Source organism: Periplaneta americana, chromosome 14 (genome assembly GCF_040183065.1).
Source record: "Periplaneta americana isolate PAMFEO1 chromosome 14, P.americana_PAMFEO1_priV1, whole genome shotgun sequence".
Lineage (NCBI taxonomy): Eukaryota > Metazoa > Arthropoda > Insecta > Blattodea > Blattidae > Periplaneta > Periplaneta americana.
In genome coordinates, this window is record NC_091130.1 from 27860359 (window position 1) to 27883382 (window position 23024).

At 36.1% G+C, this 23024-nt stretch overlaps 1 protein-coding gene across 1 annotated transcript in view; it reads right to left on the reverse strand.

Annotated features, from left to right (window-relative positions):
- Positions 1 to 8800, reverse strand: part of bma (SCY1-like protein bma) — a 1113807-nt gene extending 1105007 nt beyond the window's left edge. The window contains exons 1-2 of the mRNA XM_069846551.1: positions 8789 to 8800; positions 8010 to 8228 (exon numbers count right to left, since the gene is read on the reverse strand). Of these exons, the coding sequence (XP_069702652.1) occupies positions 8010 to 8228; positions 8789 to 8800 (231 nt within the window). The remainder of the gene's footprint in view (positions 1 to 8009; positions 8229 to 8788) is intronic.
- Positions 8801 to 23024: the final 14224 nt, after the last annotated feature.

A 23024-nucleotide genomic window follows, 5' to 3' on the forward strand; every position in this document is an offset into this window, starting at 1 on the left:
ATGCCGATGAAATGAGTCCGGGGTCCAGCACCGAAAGTTACCCAGCACTTGCTCGTATTGGGTTGAGGGAAAACCCCGGGAAAAACCTCAACCAGGAAACTTGCCCCGTCCGGGATTCGAACACGGGCCACCTGGTTTCGCGGCCAGACACGCTGACCATTACTCCACAGGTGTGGACGCAAGGAAAGGAGAAGAAACAGAATATAAAAAAACAAGATTGCAGGCGAGGCACATTTCAGCCACAACAGAGTATTTTTTTTTTCTTAAAACAACCATTGTCCACAATGATCTACATTTACACATGTATTTCTATGAGACTAAATATAAATGTACTTCATTTTTCCTAAGTTTCTACAACACTTTAAGAAATGGCATGATGAATTTCATACTTGAAGTGCCAGTAGTTATTTGTTTCTCCTGAAAATTCATGTTTTTGGACTATGGTTTTTTTTTTTTTTTTTTTTTTAAACCTTCAACTGGTGAGTAACTGTTTTTAGTTTAACATCTAACATTAGTTTGGTTAAGTAATTTGCATCAGAATATTATTAAATTTTGATCAACGATTTTTTTATACTTCTTTAGTATAAAAAGTAAATATTTTAAACTTTCTAGCTCCAAGAAATTCGTTTCCTAGTGATTGCATTCTAGATCACGGTGATTTGATATCAGTTAGAATAATACCAATTCTTCATTTAAGATTAAGTTAGTTTACGTTATGATAGTTGTGAGGACAAAGCTGATAGCGATATGATGAAAATGATGATTGTGATGATGGTGACTGTTGATAATGATATGGTTATGTCCCTGATAATTAAACTATTATGTACGTAAACGTTGTTCATGCAAATTATTACTTCCTTGTCGTCCATTTCTGTCGTTTCCCTACCATATACGGTAAATATTAATCTAAAGCAATTCTGAAAGATAATGAGAACATAGAAGAGGCGTTCCTGACTTTTTATCCATTCCCAAGCAAACGTACAACACTAATGTACAATATAACACAACCGTGGGAGAATTAAGTTGGTAGCACCTACGCGTAATTTGCAGTTCCAGCTTTAATGTATACCGTTAACTTAATTAGGGTACTATTTCTTTTTAATTGCTTAAAATAATGTTGTGTTATTAAAATTTATTAAACAGTATGATACTTAAGGAAAACAAAAGAGACTGCAAGGAAATGAATTAACTGTCGAAGAGTTATGGTGTGTATATAATATTAATATTCTACTATAACACTTAACCTAAGTCTATACACAATAATACAGGGACATCATTTTATTTTTACTTCAATTTTTATTGTACCTGAGTTTTTTAATGCACTTCACTCCCACCCCCTCTACCAGTAAACTTACAACCGTTCTCCACACAGAACCAAGGCCGCGTATGCAGTACTGAGTTAGTCAGTATAGTACGTTCCAGAAATATGTTCGCGTTTTCCAGTGACGAAAGAGCTTTCAATATTGAATCATATTTTCGCACAGGTACTGTCGTCCGTTTGCCTACGTCGCGTCCTGGTTTCCCCCAACTGCTTCTGTTCGCCCCTCTGTAAAGTCTAGTGGCTGGGCTATCTTAGCTCTTTTCTGAAAACATTAATTTATGTTAGGAATTGGACGTCTACGTAATATTATACAACTTTTTAAAATAACTTAAATAAAAGGGCCTCGTTAAGTAATTAACTATCACGTGATTTCCCCCCCCCTTTCTACGACCCTGCGACAAAACCACTTGAACGGACAGTAGATAGCATGTCTGAGTAATTTTATCTTTTCGAATCGGGCAGATAGGTACATAATTATTTCAACATGAGTTACTAGTACGAAGGACGAAAATGGTAATTGGAATTACGTACAATATTCTATAATGCGATAATATGCACATTAGAACTGAAGCCTGTATCGAAATATCAAAAATGTGTTTAAATATCTATATTATGATTATTTTTCAATTTAACTTCATTCTCTATATTGCACGCCAATGTGCTGTAACAGTACAATATACACTGCACAATTAATATGTCCGAACGGATAGCTCAATTCGTGAGTAAAAACACTAAGTGTTAATACAGTACTGTATTTCGATTAAACATAAACCTAATGAAAATTATCAAACTCAAAATTGTGTTATTTCCTAGTTTACATAAATGGATGAACTACTTTTCTTCCCTCCTATACCTAGTAAATTGATTTGTATTTTACGCCAGTATCATCGGACTCCAGTCGTGGTAGGAGTAGCAAACGGTGTTTCCGGTTTCAATCGTTAATAGAAAGGTATAGCCAGGTTAATATTAAAAATGTTAGTAAAAATAAAATGATGTCCCTGTATAATTTGTATGCTAAGATTCTGAAGTGGAACTAATACATGAGAATTTAAAGGCAATTACATTACACAGAATAAAATCTTTAAAAATTACACTAAAACGACGAGAAATATATTCGTAAAATAAGACAATTCACACATTTTTAAATTACTGAACAATAGGCATAACAAATTCCAAAAACCTGCTACAGTAAAACAAACAAAGCAGCAGATCTCCTTAATCTTTTGCATGGCATGGAAGTTTAGATTCGCAATCATGAAAATAACAGATTGATTACCGTATTTACTTGAAACCAATGCGCCATGGAATCTAATGTATGTATGAGTAAATTATTGTAGATTGAGAGTTACGAAGTTTATAATTACAATCCATTGTTTGTTTATATTATTCGTTTATTTTTTTTTCCTTGTTCTAAGGGAGCAATTGGAGCACAAATATAGTTACAACCCGGCAGTACATATTTGCCGTTCTGGTTCACTGACAATGAGAACTGCGCTACTACACTAATGTTCAATCGGTAGCTGAAATTTTCATTCGAAAATGTTTCTAAGGGCCGTATTCATAGACATTCTTAGTGCGGGTTTCCGGTGGATGATCAGCGAACTAACGTTTTTCGTATTCATAAACTAGTAATAGCGATATGATGTCATATGAATCCTGTACAAGTAATCAGTCGGTAGCCGGGGCTAGTTTAGCACGCTCGTAGCGCGGGCTAGCGAAATGTCTATACATAGCACCCTAAGAGTTTTTCTTTAGTTTAAATTCTAAATTGTTATTTTTATTGCATATCTGTTACACTCGTATTTCAACTGCAATTATTCCCTGTAATCTATCGAATATCTGCAGTGAATTTCAAATGTACATTGCTTGCTTAGGTCTACATTTTGTGCTGGCGTTAGCATGGTTCTCTTTAGTCAGAAACAAATGTTGAGGAAAGTGAGGGAGATTTATATTATTTTGTATCCAAATCTAAATTCTAAGATGTTATATTGCAATAGGCTTCATGAGCGCTCTACGTCAAGGATCTCGGCTTAATAATTATGTAGGCTATATAGCAATAAAATATATTAAACCTTAATACCGAAAAATAGAAAATTGCAAAAAATGAAAGATGGAAATACGAAAACAAATGAATAGATAAGAAAAAATTATTAACAATGACGGAAAGAAAGAATGTAAGGAGAAATTACAGGAAGTGATAAGGACGGATAGTACGAAAGGCAGATGTACAAGAGGAGACGGACGAAGGACGGAAATGGGACGGGAGTAGGACGAAAAAGAGAGCGAAGGACGGAAATGAGGCAGGGAAAGGACGAAAATGAGGTGGGTGAAGAATAGAATTGAGGCCAGTGAAGGAGGGAATGAAGCGGGCGAAGGACGGAGTGAGACGAAGGACGTAATTAGACAAATGAACGTCAAAATGAAACAAAGGATGGAATTATACAATGAAGGGCTGAATAAGACGAAGGACAGAATGAGATGTCCGAAAACTGTTGAGTGGTGGAAAGATTGAAAGGAAATAAAGAGCTAAGACAAGAAGGAAGGAGCCGGGAATCGTGGCGCACTTAACACTAACTTGAACCGGATATCGCGGCGCACCTAACACTATCTCGGTTCGGAAGTCCTGGCGCACTTTCAGTGTATTCCGAATCCCACCGGACCGGTGGACAACAATGACGTCACGCTGCAGCGAAATAGGAACAAAACTGCTTGAAGTTTCGATGGCTGTCATGGCTACTGTACAAGTTGTTGTCTGTGCTACACGAGCAAGATTTTGCGAAATTTCCGTACATCTCGTTCAAAGAAAAGAGAGCATAAACAATTTACTTCTTGAACCAGTAGTAATAACTTGTCCGTTGACATGTTCGCTCATAAGCCATTAACGTATTGTTTTTACGTTGTGCTTATTATAAACAATACAGCAGAACTAAAGCAGAACACACCGCCATGACACAACAGTGCACGATGTCATTCGTCTGCTACTTCCCGCCCTATACAAGAACCAGTCAGATTCACTGATGGCGGCTGATGGAGACTGCCACCACCTCTGCAGGCTGATGGCACCGGTGCGACACCGGTGGAGCATCAATGACGTCATCGTTCGGTGAAATTCGGAACACCGTGATGCCATCAGATTGCTCAGCGTTGAGATTCGGAATACGCTCTTTGTCGAAGGTGCATCTCGGTATCTCTCCTTACTTTGTTTCAAATCGCACTCTCCTGAATGCCACAAACAACCATCAAACTAGTAGATGGTTTTGGTAAACACAAAATTGTAACATTATACAACACACTGTATAATTAGTATATTTATATCTTAAAGTTGAGCCGTGCCCACGACCACGGCCGTTCATCTAGTACGTCACTTCATCCGTCAGAGTGCTCTCAGACGTCACAGTATAGATAGCGCTATCAATCCGTTCATTTGTTCTTTCCCAAATAACCCTATTGGCCGTTCATTACGTCTCACGAGGATAGAGGGGGAGAGAGTTTACCTGTTTTAATGGAGATACACGGAGCGTCACTCGGGTTCCGGTACGCGGCAGATACACTTAACAAGATTTAAGCTCTCGTACGCGGGAGATATACGGAAACAGTTGGCTCAGATTCAAGCTCTCGTCCGCGGCAGAAACATTAACAAGACTTAGGATTTTGGTACGCAGCAGATATACACAACGTGACTCGGGCTTTTTACGTGTGGGAGATAGATCAGTGGAGTAGTTAAATTGCGTCGTGTGTGTTTGGGATTTTAGTGGATCGTAGTTTGAAACATCGCTTGCTAGTGATACGTCTTGGGGGCCAGTTTTAGTTTTTGCTTTGTGTGACATATTTGTGAGATATATATGTGTTTGAGGTAAATTGCTTTGGGGATTAGGTAATGAGATTGATTTGAAACGTGAGTTCATGTTCCGAGACGGTTAGAGTGATAGAGCAGCGGTTACGGTCTCACATATTGTTTTAGTGTAATCCCTGCTCCATTTGATTATTGGCTTTCCTTCGCCGCTATTTGTTATTATATACGTCGAGTTTATTGCTATTTAAATGATCGTTGAGATTGGAATTATCGTCCGCTTACTTATTACGTGTATGTCTCCATCCCTCTCTCTCTCTCTCCTTTGGTTGTTCATTTTGTAAAGTGCAGAGATTTGTGTTAGTGCAATTTGCACAGAGTATGTGAGCAATATGTGCAATGGGTAATGTATAGTGATCACTCATGTAATGTCTTATGCTGGGTAGAGTTTCTCTCTTATTGAGTGTATATGTATTTATAGTTTGGTTACTCAGTTTGAGTGGTATCTATGCTCGAAAGGATCATGTATTAAGTTAATATGCCGGCTGGGTGTTGTGTTCAGATTTATACTCAGATAGTTATATATATATATATATATATATATATATATATATATATATATATATATATATATGAACATATGGCTAATAGGTTAGTCACTGATTGTCGAGAGACGGCCATATTAGATTGTTTAATCACTTATAAGTGTGTTGGCCTCAGCCTTGTGATACTTACATGATTTACATATCTTGGGGATATCATTTCAGATTAGTTTGTCCTATTTTCACTTACCCATTTCATATTTATTGTTATTTCATTTTTCATTTATGTACAGTTACCCTTAAAAAGAATGAGACGATTCTTGGTTGTCGGAAGTTAAAGTTCTACAGCGCGGTTCACTCGATATCGACGTATAACGATAAGTAACATGACAAATAGAACAAGAATTGTTACAAGGACCACAACAAGGACAGGGATCAGAATAAGGATCACGAAGAAGACAGCCATTTAAAGCCACGATTTCACAACATAGCTCGGGTAACAAAATATCATTGCTTCTCTGTACCGAATGGCAAATGCCTGCTATCGGATCTACATTCTGGACTGCTGCTGTCACTGTCTTGTCTCGGTAGCTCATATAGTAGCGTGTCGGTTCCACAGTATAAACGAAACGTTTCGTGTTCGATCCCAGGTAAAACTCTTTTTTTTTATTAAGGTGTAATTAATTTGTTCAGAGTTCCTCGACTGTATAATTTGTCGAAAAATATGGAATAATTTATGCCCAATTTTTTGGTCTACAAGTGGGCTGAACCTCGTCGAAAAATAAATAAATCTTACTTGGAAGTTAAAAGTATTCTTCCTGAAACAAAAATCATAAAAAACAAAAAGAGACCCGTTAACTTAAAATCTTGTCCGCATACCATCATACATTTCTCCAATCGAAATCCACTCGATTGGTAGCGAAGGCAAGATGGTTGACAGCTTGTGCTTCCCCCAATATTTCCATTTGCGCAGCCCTCCGGCTCCTAATACCGCGGTTCCTCAACCTGCTGATCACAGTCTGTGAAGAACCGGGAAAGTTAGATGCTGCTCTTATTTCGTTAGCAGTCCGAAAGGGTCCAGTCGAACTGTCTCGAATAAGAGAGCATCCTCTTCCAATGAAGAAATCCGCAGACGCCCATGGAATAGGGCGATTTTCGACCTCCCCTGAATTTTGTAACGATGAACCCCCTCGCTGCTGTACTTCCAGGAACACCGACCAAACGGCCAGCAGATCTAGCCCCATATCCAGCCTCAACTAGAGCTATAACTCGCTGTCTCATGCCACGTCGGTTCGCCATTACGATGAGAAATGAGGGATGACGATAATACTTTAGTGTAGACAATGACTATTTAGCGTGATATATAATTATTGAAATAATGGGCATCTTGCACAGTAAGAGTTAATAAGTCAACCCTAAATTAAATATTTAAATAACAGGATATAACAGGAAGTCCAATTATTGTTGCGAAACTAATCAAATTAAATCTAATTACGTTAAGTAAACAAATCCCAAGTTATGACACCACATTGCTACAGCTAAATTCTAGGTTATTAACATAATTCATTTTAATTGTTAGTTTTTAATATATATGCATTTACATTGTATGTGTGTATGTATAAATGAATTCATTATATTAACGTTTACAATATTATAACTTGTAATTTTGTACTGTCTGTGATCATTAACACAATCTGAGGAATTTGTAAAACTCTATTTCAACGTTATTTAGCTATTTCAAAGTTATTTAGACAAAAAAAATCGTTGTATAGACTAGGAATCGAACTCGCACTCTTCTACACGAGACGCAGAAGTCTTAGCGTCTGAGCTATTGAAACGACACGAAAGCTTTCCTTTCTGTGTGGAGTGTCGATCTAGTCATGAAGGTCCATTGTCGATTTAACTACACGATTTATGTATATATTTATCTTTTATTTACGTAATATTATCATATTTTTTGCAGTTTTTGAAGTGAATTTCGGAACGATGCTCATAACAAACCAAATAGCCTGAATTTAAGTAACTCAATATTCGTTATCTTGTGTATCAGTGCTCTGGTCTCCGATCATGCGCAGTGTCTTACATCTGAGACTTATGAATATTCAATCGTCTCATCCTTTTCTAGGGAAACTGTACATTGTTACTTGTTATTGTTAATTATATTTGTTTTACAAATTCACACTATTCATTTCTAAAAGTCTTCCACTGCGCACATCCAATCCTTTCAATGTGCCGTCCACCTGGCGAAAGCAGCCAATATAAGAAAGATAAAGAGAAGGAGTGGATGATCATACCGCCGCCTCAACAAAGTTAGGTGAAAATACATCAAAACTAATAAAGTTCAGTCCTGTCTTACCTTGCCGTCGCTCTTGCGGTAGGCGTCGTGGATACGCCACACGAGCTCAGGACCGGCGCTTGCCGTCTGCTTGCCGATCTCGAAGAACTGCACGATGGGATTGTTGTCCAGGGCATTTTGACCCGTTGTTCCGTGCTTGAATTTGGAAAACATGGCCGTGGCGGGCATCGGGGGCGGTAGGGTGGCGGGTTCACACGAGGCGATACAATTCCCGCCTAACTATCTAACCCGCGCACCGCCCCAGGCGAAATCACACTCGTCCACACACTGATTAATTTATTTTAAAACACACTGTATATTTTATCTCACAAATCCTGGGTTCGATTTGAAAATGTGACTTATCCGATTCTGAACCGTTTAGAATCTCATGTAATTTGATAGCCACTCTGTTAAGCTTCTTTTAAAACACACTGTGTAATTCTCTTTTCTTGATATTACTTTCAAAGCACACTAAATTTGTTATGACATGTTTTTTGCTGCAACTTATATACTAGTCTTCGTTTCATCCAACACAAAAACCGCGGTTCTCTTTTGACACAGTGAACGAATACAGAAATTCACTTGAACTGTGAATATGTTACTGTTTTGCTCCGTCAAATAATAGAATGGTGTTGGTTTATTGTACAGGAGCTTAAAGAAATAAGATACTTTATTATCACGCTAAATGTAGAAAGAATTATTTGATTTTGCGAAGTCTGTGATCTGCTGGTTGCTAGGTAACAGTTTGCAAGTTACACTATGAAAATGTTTGACACTTTCTTACAGGAATTCGATATTACGAAGATGCACATAAGAATAAGTGTTTACTAGTATATGTTTCAGTTTTAATAATTGATTTTGACTATGTCCAATGTCGGAGATCACGTAAAATCACTATTCTAAACACAAAAATATATTTATTTATTTCACACTGTTTCTGTAACAGTTCATGGCAAATATGACAAGAGTCTATCACGAATGAAATCTGCAAACACTATCTTTTGACAAACACTGACACACACAAAGTACACTTACTGATATCTGGTTTTGATACACGAAAGTAACATCGTCAGTTGATTCATAATGTGTCTATTTTGGTCCCGAAAATAAAACAATGTTTGGTGGTTGTAACGCATGTGGACTCTATATTCAACCATCAATTTGAAGTTCAACCACTGCGAATAGTCGATGGAGGGAAAAGAGAGAAATGCAAAACCGAAAAGCAAATCACTCTCCTATTGCGAGTGGCAGATTATGTAAATTAACAAAACAAAGAGACGAACGTTTACCGAATCAGTGATAGTATTACGAGAGCCATGAAACTCCAGTACACTACACGACAAATGTAAAACTAAGAGATGTGTTGACCGCAGCTTTTAATTTTCGTAAAGTTACTTAATTCCACGGAATATTTCGAACGGTTTGTAGTGTCTTCTGTTGTAAGGAACGGTGCATAATTGGTGTTAAAGCAATTGTGCTTGTTGTCATTAGAAGTTTTGTAGGCCTGTTTTATAGTACTCTTCTCAATCTGAAGAAATTTGCTTCAAAGATGAACGTATGTATTCCTCCCTGCAGGATATGGTCTTCGACTCCCAGTAATACGCCATTGTCTGTAAAGAAAAAAGAAAAGTCATGTAAAAAAATTACACATACTTTACATTTGTAATGTAGGGGAACATGGGGCAGGACGGGGTAGTTAATGTTTGAATGCTTTTATTTGGTATCAAATAATGTAAATGTATGGGTTTTATGACATATATGCTTTTATTACACTGTAAACAAATAAAAAAATATGCACTTCAAGTGAAATCCGGTCATTATAACCTTAAAATAAATTATTTTTTTCGAAATGTGTGTTTTGCCCCGTTCTGCCCCACGTATGGGGCAAAATGGGGTATTTATTTTTTGTAATAATTAAATGGCAAAAGTGACAAAAATTATATACTGAAAGTGTGAATACTACAACATTTTACAAGTTTACTTGAGATAAAGTCATTCGCAAAATACGCAAATGTGCGTGGCATCCTCGTCTTCAGTGTCTACTCCTGCGCAACAATTGTGAGCCCATTTCAGACATGATACGCATCTAATCAAACCTTCTTCTGACAAACAACAGGACGAGCAACCCATTACAGGAGGTGAAATTTAATTAAATATGGCGTGGGGCAGGAAGGGGTACTGCCCTGTTATGCCGCACCCCGTTTTGCCCCACAGTCACAATTTCTAAGTTATGAGAAAAATAACGCACGAAATTTAAGAAAGTTTCGGAATTAAAAGCCAGGTAAGCACTCTACAATATGACATTAAAATAGATTATCTAAATAAATCTCATTTCTACTTGCGTGTGACAAGAGAACACTTTAAAGTTGCAAATGAATGATACAATATGATGCAGCAACAAAATGACATACAACAGATGCAAGGAATGGCAGTAAGTGTTGTGTGATGATATATTTACATGAGTTGACGGAGTTCTAAAACAAATTCGGTAGATTGCACTACTTGTTGGGAAGATAGAGGCTATACCCCGTCCTGCCCCCCTTCCCCGTCCTGCCCCATATTCCCCTAAATATTCGACCTACAGTAATAAAAAGTGTGAAAGGATTTTGTGGAACCGTCATCACACTGATGATGCCCTGTAAATGGTTATGTTATATCCGATAAGCTGAACAATGAGAACGAGTCCATTCCGGGATCAGGCTAGTAGCTAGTACGCACAATGGAAGTTGACCAAAAAGAAAATTCATCCTAAAAAATTCGCCCTAGAATATTAATCCAGGAACATTCACCCAAAGTGATTACACCCAATGATTTTCATTGTCACCCTCATTCACGGAAAATTCACCCATTGCGATAAAATTTAGTTCATTTCATAGTAGGCCTAAATACATTTGAGCAATCCGTTTCCGTGGTAACATTTGTATTCCGAAATGTGTAAGTGTATATGAATATCCAATTCATTTTCAAGAATAAAGTAATATGTGAGGTTTGATAAGCTATTACAAATTAAGACTCTAAATTTATAATCTTACAGTGAATATCCTTTCAAAGAATATGGTTTCTTTACCATTAAATTGTTTGCTTACCGTTATATGCCTGAAATAAGACAAAATAAAGGTCTAAATGGGAAGGAAACAGACTGAATTTGACCACAAAATTAATTAAAATTGAAGTATTTTTTAATGAAGAGGAAATAAAGGGCAAACAGGAAGCGTTTGAAAATAAGACTTGATTTTAGTAATAAATTTTCAACATCTCAGGAAATTTCTTCAATTAGATGACGTACTGTTTCACAGAGTTATAATACCAACAATAGCATATCGATGTACGAAGATTTACACAGTGAAGAAAGTTTTGCATATATAGGACAGCCAAACAATACGTAAGATGATTTTCGTATTCAATCCCTTAGTTTTCCACTTAGCTATTTCTTTCATGTATTCGTAAGATTTACACATCTCCATTACATACAATATACATTTTTTATTCGTCAATAATAAATTTGATGACTACCTTCACTTCCAAGCACCCGCTTCTTAAACAAATATTTTTGCGTAATTATTTGTTTAATTTAAAAATATAATATAAACAACATAATAGTACATTATGCAACGAGCCTATAATGATAGTAATTAAGAATCGAGTATGGATATTTATGAAACGAGCGCAAGCGACTTTCATAATTTTCATACGAGCTTCTTAATTACCATTATAGGCGAGTTTCATACGACTTTTTATGCTCGACCATATTTCTAACTTGAAATTACCGGTATTCAGATGCATACATTTTATTTGTAACTGACAAGATCGGAAGTGACCTTGTTCTAGGTCGTGAATTGTCAGATGTGCGCAGACGCGAAAGTATTGATTTTTTCCGAGGAACAATAATGTCATTGACCTTGACATAGTCCCGTTAAACTTGATAATATTATAATATTATAACCTTGATTATTGAATTCGACATTGAAAAACGAGATGACAAATTGAATTTATTTGAATATTATTTACAATTAACGCTAATTATTATAGTAACAGAACATAACCTTCTGCGACAGTATTGGATTTGCAGCCTCCGTGACTTTTCGCTAATTCTCTTTCGATTGCATATCCGAGAATAATCGATACTTGCTATTTTATAACGGTACAAAGCTGACCTGTCATTGGCTGAACGGTTGTAACCTGAGTTACCATTGGCTGAAAGACCTGACCTTTAATGAGTAGGTGTACTTTAATGACATGCATTAAAGGTCTGCTATCAGGTGTATAATTACTACATTTCGGCATGGTCGAGCATAAAATATATAAATACATTTAAATAATACAAGCAACATTGAAATTATAATAGACCTAATAACAAAAAAATATATATTTAATATTAGTTACAGAGATAGCCAAAAAAATATACCAAACAAGAAGGTACGGAAAGTATGTTTAATCCGCAGTCATGGAAATGCAATATTCGAAGTAGAAATTCTCCACATACAACATCAAGTGAGATTGGCCTTTCATGAAGAATGATATAACAGAGATCTGATTGTTTTCACAAAATATAATTTTAATTTCTGTATTTATTTAATGTTAATTGTTACTTACTTACTGGCTTTTAAGGAACCCGGAGGTTCATTGCCGCCCTCACATAAGCCCGCCATTGGTCCCTATCCTGAGCAAGATTAATCCAGTCTCTACAATCATATCCTACTTCCCTCAAATGTATTTTAATATTATCTTCCCATCTACGTCTCGGCCTCCCCAAAGGTCTTTTGCCCTCCGGCCTCCCAACTAACACTCTATATGTATTTCTGGATTCGCCCATACATGCTACATGTCCTGCCCATCTCAAACGTCTGGATTTAATATTTCAAATTATGTCACGTGAAGTATACAATGCGTGCAGCTCTGCGTTGTGTAACTTTCTCCATTCTCCTGTAACTTCATCCCTCTTAGCCCCAAATATTTTCCTAAGAACCTTATTCTCAAACACCCTTAATCTCTGTTCCTCTCTCAAAGTGAGAGTCCAAGTTTCACAACCATACAGAACAACCGGTAATATAACTGCTTTATAAATTCTAACTTTCAGATTTTTTCACAGAAGACTAGATGACAAAAGCTTCTCAACCGAATAATAACAGGGATTTCCCATATTTATTCTGCGTTTAATTTCCTCCCGAGTATCATTTATGTCTGTTACTGTTGCTGCAAGATATTTGAATTTTTCCACCTCTTCGAAGGATAAATCTCCAATTTTTATAGTTCCATTTCGTACTATATTCTGGTCACGATACATAATCATATACTTAATCTTTTCGGGATTTACTTCCAATCCAATCGCTTTACTTGCTTCAACTAGAATTTCCGCGTTTCCCCTAATCGTTTAATGTTAATTGTTACCCAATTATAAATTAAAAGAGAACAATTTTCTTTCAGAGTTTAAATGTTTTAAATATGTAATGAATAATAATGTTTTGAGTAATGTATAAAATAGTTTGAAAAAGTTCTATCAGCACTTAGAACCTTGTCCTATGCTAAAAATTGATTATGGAAGGACATAGTTCTAACTGCAAAACTAAATGTTGTAAATGAAATGAAAGAGTGGTATAATTAGGCTATGAAAGTACGTAATTATAAGTTCAATGCTTTAAGATGCCATACGTAACATTACATAAGTATTAGAAACTATAGGTTCATATTACAATAAATGGAAATTTTGAAGCTCTGTATCTCAAAAGTATGGAAAACGCAGTTAGAATCTTATCAAACCAAGGCCACGATATGGCTAAGCTATAATGACACACGATAGGGCTATAAATCATTGAATAAAAGACTACTGCCTTTGTAAGGGACGATTATTTTTCCTGAATCACAAATAAAATACAGGGACATCATTTTATTTTTACTAACATTTTTAATATTAACTTGCCTATACCTCTGGATCAACGCCGTTTGCTACCCCCTTCCACGACTGGAGTTCGATGATACTGGCGTAATATACAAACAAATCACTTTACTAGGTATAGGAGGGAAGAAAAGTAGTTCATCCATTTACGTAAACTAGGAAATATTGCGCTTTTGAGTTTGATTATTTTCATTAGGTTTTTGTTTAATCAAAATACAGTACAGTATTAACAATGAGTGTTTTTACTCACGAACTGAGCTGTCCATGTGGACGTATTCATTATGCAGTGTATATTATACTGTGTACAGCACATTAGCGTACAATATAGAGAATGAAGTTAAATTGAAAAATAATCAGAATATGGATTTTTAAACACATTTTTGAAAATGGCGGCCGTTCATTTCGATGCAGGCTTCAGTTCTAATGTGCATATTATCGCACTATAGACTATTGTACCTAATCCCAATTACCAGTTTCGTTCTTCGTACTAGTAACTCATGTTGAAATAATTTTGTACCTACTCTATAAAAGAGTACCTTACGTACTGTAAATTCAATCTTGACTTTTGCCCGATCCGAAAAGATAAAATTACTCAGACACATTATCTACTGTTCGTCCAAATGGTTATGTCTTAGGGTCGTAGGAAGGGACAGTGACAGTTAATTAACGAGGCCCTTTTATTTAAGTTATTTTAAACAGTTGTATAATATTACGTAGACATCCAATTCCTAATAGAAATTAATGTTCTCAGAAAAGAGCTAAGACAGCCCGACCACTAGTTGGCGAATAAAAGCTGGTGGGGGGGAACTGGGATACGACGTAGGCAAATGGACGACAGTACCTGTGCGAAAATGATTCAATATTGAAAGCTCTTTCGTCACTGGAAAACGCGAACGTATTTTTGGAACGTTCTGTTTACTGTGACCGTAAGACTACTATGACTGTATATGCGGTCTTGGATCTGTGTGCACGACGGTTGAACTTCATTGGTAAAAGGGGTGGGAGTGAAGTACATTCAAAAACTCAGGTACAATAAAAATTTAAGTAAAAATAAAATGATGTCCCTGTACAAATGGATTCAAAATAGGTATTTTACCGAGAACAAAATTGTGGAAAAACTGGTTAAGTGGACTTTACCGGGGATTACTACAGTATTTAACTTTGTACAAGGTTATAATAATGGTAATATGCGTTACAAGAGCGGTATGTTGATGTCTTCATGTTCGAGGAAAAGACTGAAAAAGCGAAACGTATTTGAGCTTTTTTAATTTCCGAGAACATGAAAACAAACATACCGCTCGTGTATCGTACATTATGTTGTGCGAAGATCGTTTATTACATACCTGAAAGACGAATTTCTAATTAATTGCAATGAAATCTCCATCTTTGTTTCTGTTCAATGACGGCAACTTCGGAAAACCAAAATATCTTTCTTCAACATTGTTGCTATAAAATGTTTGCTGTGTTTACTATATTCCAGCAGGCCGTGATATACGTCTGTCTTTTTTTTCCCCCAGTCTATAAATGCGAACTTAAAACAAACGGTAAGGTTATGTAATGATTTATTTTTCATTTTAATATTTTAACAATATTATTTATATAACGTATTGCATTAATAACATCGGCATCTGGAATCTTGTTGATTTTTTCACGGCTTCCTTAATGTTACTTGCATTACAAATGCAGTAACTTTTGTGGTGTTGTAGAGTTTACTTAATTTTTGCATATATTTAAAAACAATAATTAACATTGCAATTTAGGTGAAATTGCAGTGGTAAGTTTCCAATTTATAATTATTACTATGTTAAACGTCTCTAAAAATAATATGTTAAAAGCCTAAAGCAGTAAAATGAATATGGCGCTTAAGCGGTAAAAAGAGGGAAATTGTTATGTGTGTTACGTTGGGAATACTGAATGTGGTATTTCACACTTACCGCATATTGGTTTTGTGCGGAAACCAAGCAAATACGCACGATCTCGCACAAAAATAAAATGATGCCCCTGTACAAATGGATTCAAAATAGGTATTTTACCGAGAACAAAATTGTAGCAAAACTGGTTAAGTGGACTTTACCGGGGATTACTATAGTATTTAACTTTGTACAAGTTATAGTAAAATTCTTTCGGTACGTGTGCTTTAATAAAACATTTGTTCGCCTACATCAATTTAGCTTGAAACTAACTACGAAAGCATCCGGCTTACGTAAATCATCAAAAGACTCATCTTCACAGACGAGACAGTCTGCACGTCTACCGCTGCAAAAATGACGTCAAGGAGAGTGGGGAAAGGATTTTCTACGCCAGAGGAGAAATTAACCTCTGACGTCATGCAAGTGGGAGAGACACGCTTTCATTTTAATCTGAGAAACCATTGAATTGGAATTACACGGAATTGGAGGCACAAGCTGCCCCGGCCGCCACAGGTTACATTACAACAGAGTGCTTCATCGCTAGCAAAGCGGATTAAAATGCGTGCAACCTGAAACTTGTGCATTATTTATGACACAAACCCGTGAATAAATTCTTGCATTCGTCAGAGCTGCTGTTTCTAACTGAAGTGAGAGTTATATGCTTGGTTTGCTTTTCACGTTCACTTGGCAACACTGAAGTGGTTACAAATGACGTTGGACCGAAACGAGGACATTACGGAACTGAACGTGAGTTTTGATTTTCACGTTTTATTAGCGTTGCAAATTCAAATGAGTGAAAGTGCTTAGGTTTTGTCATCATCAGGCTTCGAGACTTTGGACCCGATATAACAAGTTTACTGTGCATGCACTATAGGTTGTTGACTCGCTGCAGGTAAGTAGAGATGTGTTGAGGTAAAAACTTTGCTATTTAGAGTAGAATACGGTAGTATGGGGAATCACACACATATGTACATTCTGAAAGTAAATATACATTACATAATGATAATGTCAAAAGAATGTGAAAAGCATTTATTCTCCTGTATTTTATAAGCATTTGTGTTTAATTATACACAGTGTTAATGATGGAAATAAACATGTAGCAATTTTAATTTCTTCATTTATCCTATTGGTCGTCTTTAGGAAGTGCAGTTACAGTACCGAATTGCAATGTACCTACTACAAGATACATTCTCAGTGTCTCAAACGTAAATATTTTTCGGTTATCCGCGAAAGTTTGTACTGTAGAAAGCTGCGCTCTACGTCGCATGACGTGATAGAAGGAAAACGAAAAAACCTAACATATTTGCAGTCTCTAAGAGACAGTCCTTCATTCTCGGGTGACTCTATGTCTACTAATTTGCTGTTTATGTTACACAATGTTCCATATCCGTTATTTTTACATAAAATTGATTTCCACTTCTGTTTTACACGTTCAGTAACCGGTGTAATTGATGCCTCATTTCATTAATTCTCTGCACCATTTTCTAAATTAATTTGAGGGCTTCCGGCATCTCTTGCTCTGACTTTTCTAACCGTGTAATAGTTTCAGACACAGTTTGTATGAAAATCAAATTATTCGTCAGAACCTTCAAATCCAGAGCGTTTTCCTTTGCGTATTTGTTGGCATTCATTCTACAGTACCCCCACCCACTGAACGCTTTACCACTATACTCAGTACGCCGTTATGCGGATTTCCCACTGAACTGCTCTATTGGGTCCGAAGTCTCGAAGCCTGGTCATCATAATAGATTTTAACATTTAAGATAAAAACCAAATTTTTCCTTAATGTCTTTCAAACTTAGGTGACATGATCCTTGAAAGTAAACTAAGCAATTTATATAACTGAAACTTGAAAATCGAATTTAGGAACCCAAATAAAATTTGTTTTTTTTTTAATTAACATTTTGGGCCGACCTAACTCCCTTAGAAATTGACATACGGTACAACTTATTTCGCCAAAATGATCCCCTACATATCGAGAATGTTACAAACTAAAATTATTTATTTTGAACCATTCAAAAGATCTGCCACATTATATAAGCACATTACTTAGGCCTACTTACAAATGGCTTTTAAGGAACCCGGAGGTTCATTGTCGCCCTCACAAAAGCCATCCGTCCCCTTCCTGGGCAAGATTAATCCAGTCCCTAGCACCATATCCTACCTCTCTCAAATCCATTTTAATATTATCCTCTCATCTACGTTTCGACATCCCCATAGGTCTTTTTCCCTCCGGCCTCCCAACTAACACTCTATATGCATTTCTGCATTCACCCATACGTGCTACATGCCTTACCCATCTCAAACGTCTGGATTTAATGTTTCTAATTATGCGTGCAGTTCTGCGTTGTGTAACTTTCTCCATTCTCCTGTAACTTCATCCCTCTTAAGCCCAAATATTTTCCTAAGAACATTATTCTCAAACACTCTTAACCTCTGTTCCTCTCTCAAAGTGAGAGTCCAAGTTTTACAACCATACAGAACAACAGGTAATATAACTGTTTTATAAATTCTAACTCTCAGATTTTTTGACAGCAGACTGGATGACAAAAGCTTCTCAACCGAATAATAACAGACATTTCCCATATTTATTCCGCGTATATACAGTATGTATATTCATATATTTTTGGGAAAATAATAATTTCAGTTTATAACATAGCCACATGTTTCAGTTTTAATTTGGTACCTCAATGAAATATTTTGTCCAATTGGAACTCTACTTTTTGTCCGTCGGAAGGGTAATAAATGTCGGAAAATGTGAAATAGAAAACTGACACTGAAAATGGTGTAAGGTACAGAAAATATAGTGCGCTTATATTGCCAAAATAATTATGAAATTATTGAGATAATAGGTACAAGATATATATTTTTGGAAACTTGGGAAAATTGTAATTTTAGTTTATAACATAGCCTCATTTTCAATTTTAATTTGGTACCTCAATGAAGTATTTTGTCCAATTGGAAGTCTACTTTTTGTCCATGGGAAGGATAATATTATAAATGCCCAAATAATTATGAAATTATTGAGATAATAATAGGTACAAGTTACATATTTTTAAAACTAGAAGAAATGGAGTTCCAGATGAGGCAAAAACATTATTAATCTGACACTTATAGAGTCAATGTATACTTAAGTAAATAATATGTGACATCAGTAACTCTCAAAATTTTAAACTATTTTTTAAACATGTATTACTAAGGTTTTCAAAGATCTAGTATGCCAATCATGTTGCAAATGAATCCTCGTTCAACAAATAGAGAAACCCAGTCAATAGCGTGTTGTAACTACTCTCAAAGCAGATGTACCGCAGTCTGTCTAATATAAAGGAATTGTATTTAGACAAACTTTATTTGCTCCCCAGCACGCTTCGTTAGGCATCTCCTATTACCTCTTCATTGTCTCTCCTTTGAGTCTCCTGAGAGATCGATTATCCGCATGGCACAATGTTCACCCTTCTGTGCCATCATCCACACCTAACTTATTCTCCACCACCCTTATCTTCTGGACGTTTGAATAGATCCACCCCCGAGCTCCTGACACGCCCGCAAGGGGTTGAGGAGAGAGGTGGTTTTCACACCGAGTCTTGCAAACGCTAGCGCTCCACCACCCGCACAACTTTGTTGTGAAACAAATGAAGACCGCACCACTTTGTACAAACTAGGGATGAACAAAATGTCACAATCCGCGACAAGAATTAGAATCAATTAAGATCACAAAATTCAGATAGTTATGGCAGTAATAGAAACACTATATACAGATATAATCGAAGAGAACAGCAGTTACGTAGACCTTCGGGCTCCTCTCTACTACCAATAATGCATAGCACAATGTCGATACGGCGGTTGCTGTCGTCTGCGTTACAACGAACTTTACTGTTGATTTTCGTGTTCGTCATTTTTTCCTGACTATTATATGCTTATTAAAATTGTGTTAAATCTCGCTAAGTGGTTTTATATTTTATTTTCACTTAGTATTTATTTTATTATTGTAAATATTTTTGTTTTATTATTATTATTATTACTATTATTATTATTATTATTATTATTATTATTATTATTATTATTATATTATGTATTGTGGGTCCCTATCACCACGGCATGGCACGTCCTCAGGTTGCGGATAGAGGAGACGGCCTCCAGATATGGAGGGTAGCTGCGAATATAGAATAAGCAGTCGTGGACAGCCGATAAGGGGTGGTCCTCCAGCTTGGGGGTTGAGCGAAGGGCTAACAACCCATCACCGTAAAAAATAGCTTGTTACGAAACCTAACAGTAAAAGAGCCTGGATTAATCTTGCACAGGATAGGAACCAATGTCGGACTTATGTGAGGGCGGCAATGAACCTACGGGTTCCTTAAAAGCCAGTAAGTAAGTAAGTATTATTATATTATTATCATTATTATTAATGAATTAATTTGCATTACTATCTTTGTATCATCTCCGTCACGGTTATTCTATTATTATTATTATTATTATTATTATTATTATTATTATTATTATTATTATTATTATTTCTATCATCAACATTATTATTGATCTCTGTAAAATTTATGTAGACTACTGGACTGTACCCGAGCACGAGCATATGCTCATTTCCGGTATCAATTCATATGTATAATTTCAAATGTAAATTATGAATAAATTAGAATTAGAATTAGATTTATGTAGGTTGTAAACGATATAAACTGACAAAATTATATGGGCAGTACACATCTTTCACTGAAAAACCAGCATTCTCAATTCTTTCCATTTTCCGCGTTTCTTTTAGTCACCGCATATGATCCATATATCTTAATGTAGTCTATCATCTGATTTTTTCTGCCACAAACTCTTCTCCCGTTCACCATTCCTTCCAGTGTATCCTTCAGAAGGCAATTTCTTCCCAATCAGTGACCCAATCAGTTCCTTTTCCTCCTCCTGATCAGCTTCAGCATCATTCTTTCTTCATCCATTCTTTCTAAAACAGCTTGTTTCTAATTCTGTCCGTCAATTTCACACGCTCCATCCTTCTCTACAGTACATCCACATTCCAAATGCTTCTAGTCGCTTCTCTTCACTTCGTCGAAATGTCCATGTATCTGCCCCATACAATGCTACACTCCACACAAAACACTTCACTAGTTTTCCTTAGTTATTTCTCCAGAGGTCCGCAGAAGATGCTCCTTTTTCTATTAAAAGCTTCCTTTGCTATTGCTGTTCTCCTTTTGACTTCCTGGCAGCAGCTCATGTTACTGCTTATAGTACACCCCAAATATTTGAAGCTGTCCACTTGCTCTACTGCCTCATTTAGAATTCACAAGTTTACCTTCTTTGCTTTTCTTCCCATGACCATGGTCTTCGTGTTGTTGGCATTCATTTTCATTCCACACTGCTCACATCTGTCATTTAGCTCCAGTAGCATATCCCTTAGTACCATCTCCTCTTCTGCTAACGACGCCATATCATCAACAAATCTTATACACTTTATTCTTTTTCCTCCTACTATCACTCCTCCCTTGTTCTGAAAACAGTTCTTCACTAAATCTTCCAAGTAGATTTTGAACAGGGTAGGTGATGAAGGACATCCTTGACGTACTCCTCTCCCTATGTAGCTTCCTTCAGACATTTCTTCTATCCTGACTTTGAATCGTTGTTTCGTATAAAGGTTACTGAATTAAACAAAATATCGAGAGAAATTTAATTATATCTTATAATTTTATTTTTAGTTTGTAAAATATCATGTTTTTAAGATTGATAGTAGTTTAAATATTTGCTTACATCTCAGCTGAACGAAAATGTTTTTGCCAATGACCTTGTACCCAACATCCAATACAAACCAATACACAACAGAGTAAAAAGCACTACAATTACAGAAAAACATTTAACTTTTTTCTTCAGTTATAGATCCCTGCAAAATCCGCTATGTATGTATGTATGTATATATGTATATGTATGTATGTATGTATGTATGTGTATATATATATATATATATATATATATATATTGCAGTAGAAAGAGAAAAACATTGTCACTTTTAATTCCCTTGATTTTCGAAGGTACTTTCGGTACAATGAAATCACTTTTCTTGTAATGATTGCACGTAAGAGCAGCTCCTAAAAGGCTAATTTGACCGTCTCTTCAGTGATGCCAACTAATACCAGATACCACCAAAGATGGTAAAATCACAATTCCATGTATAATAATAATAATAATAATAATAATAATAATAATAATAATAACAACAACAATAACAATAATAATAACAATACTTACTACTTACTTACTGGCTTTTAAGGAACCCGCAGGTTCACTGCCGCCCTCACATAAGCCCGCCATTGGTCCCTATCCTGAGCAAGATTAATCCAGTTTCTACCATCATATCCCACCTCCCTCAAATCCATTTTAATATTATCTTCCCATACGTCTCGGCCTCCCCAAAAGGTCCTTTTCCCTCCGGCCTCCCAACTACCACTCTATATGCATTTCTGGGTTCGCCAATAGGTGCTACATGCCCTGCCCATCTCAAACGTCTGGATTTAATGTTCCTAATTATGTTAGGTGAAGAATACAATGCTTGCAGTTCTGCGTTGTGTAACTTTCTCCCTTCTCCTGTAACTTCATCTCTCTTAGCCCCAAATATTTTCCTAAGAACCTTATTCTCAAACACCCTTAACCTCTATTCCTCTCTCAAAGTGAGAGTCCAAGTTTCACAACCATAAAGAACAAAAGGTATAATAGTAATAATAATAATAATAATAATAATAATAATAATAATAATAATAATAATTAGTTTCTTGATATGTCTGTAGAGTAACCTAATTGTACAATATGCACAAACATTTGTAAAGTCATGAATTTGACATCCTTGTGATACTGCTAAACAATTTCCACACCGTTTCTTCCTACATATCAAAGAACACCATCTGGAGTTACAGAGGAGATCCCACCTGCAACTGGAAGATGAAAATTGAATGCGGACAATAGGGACACTGTCCTCCTTCAGATTTCTTTTTATGAAATTAACGGTCGAATGTCGTAATCTCTCTTTATATATCGAACTGTATAACATATGCTTCCCCACACAATAATGCACTATCAGAGAAGCCATAGAACGAAGAACTGTAAACAACAAAGAGTATGTCTGTTCAATGACTCAAAATCATCCTTATTTTTCATACATGACAACTACATGATCATGCCTACTTTTGTAGAGGTCAGACCGCTCATTAGCATTTCTTCTAATGCACGTATGTC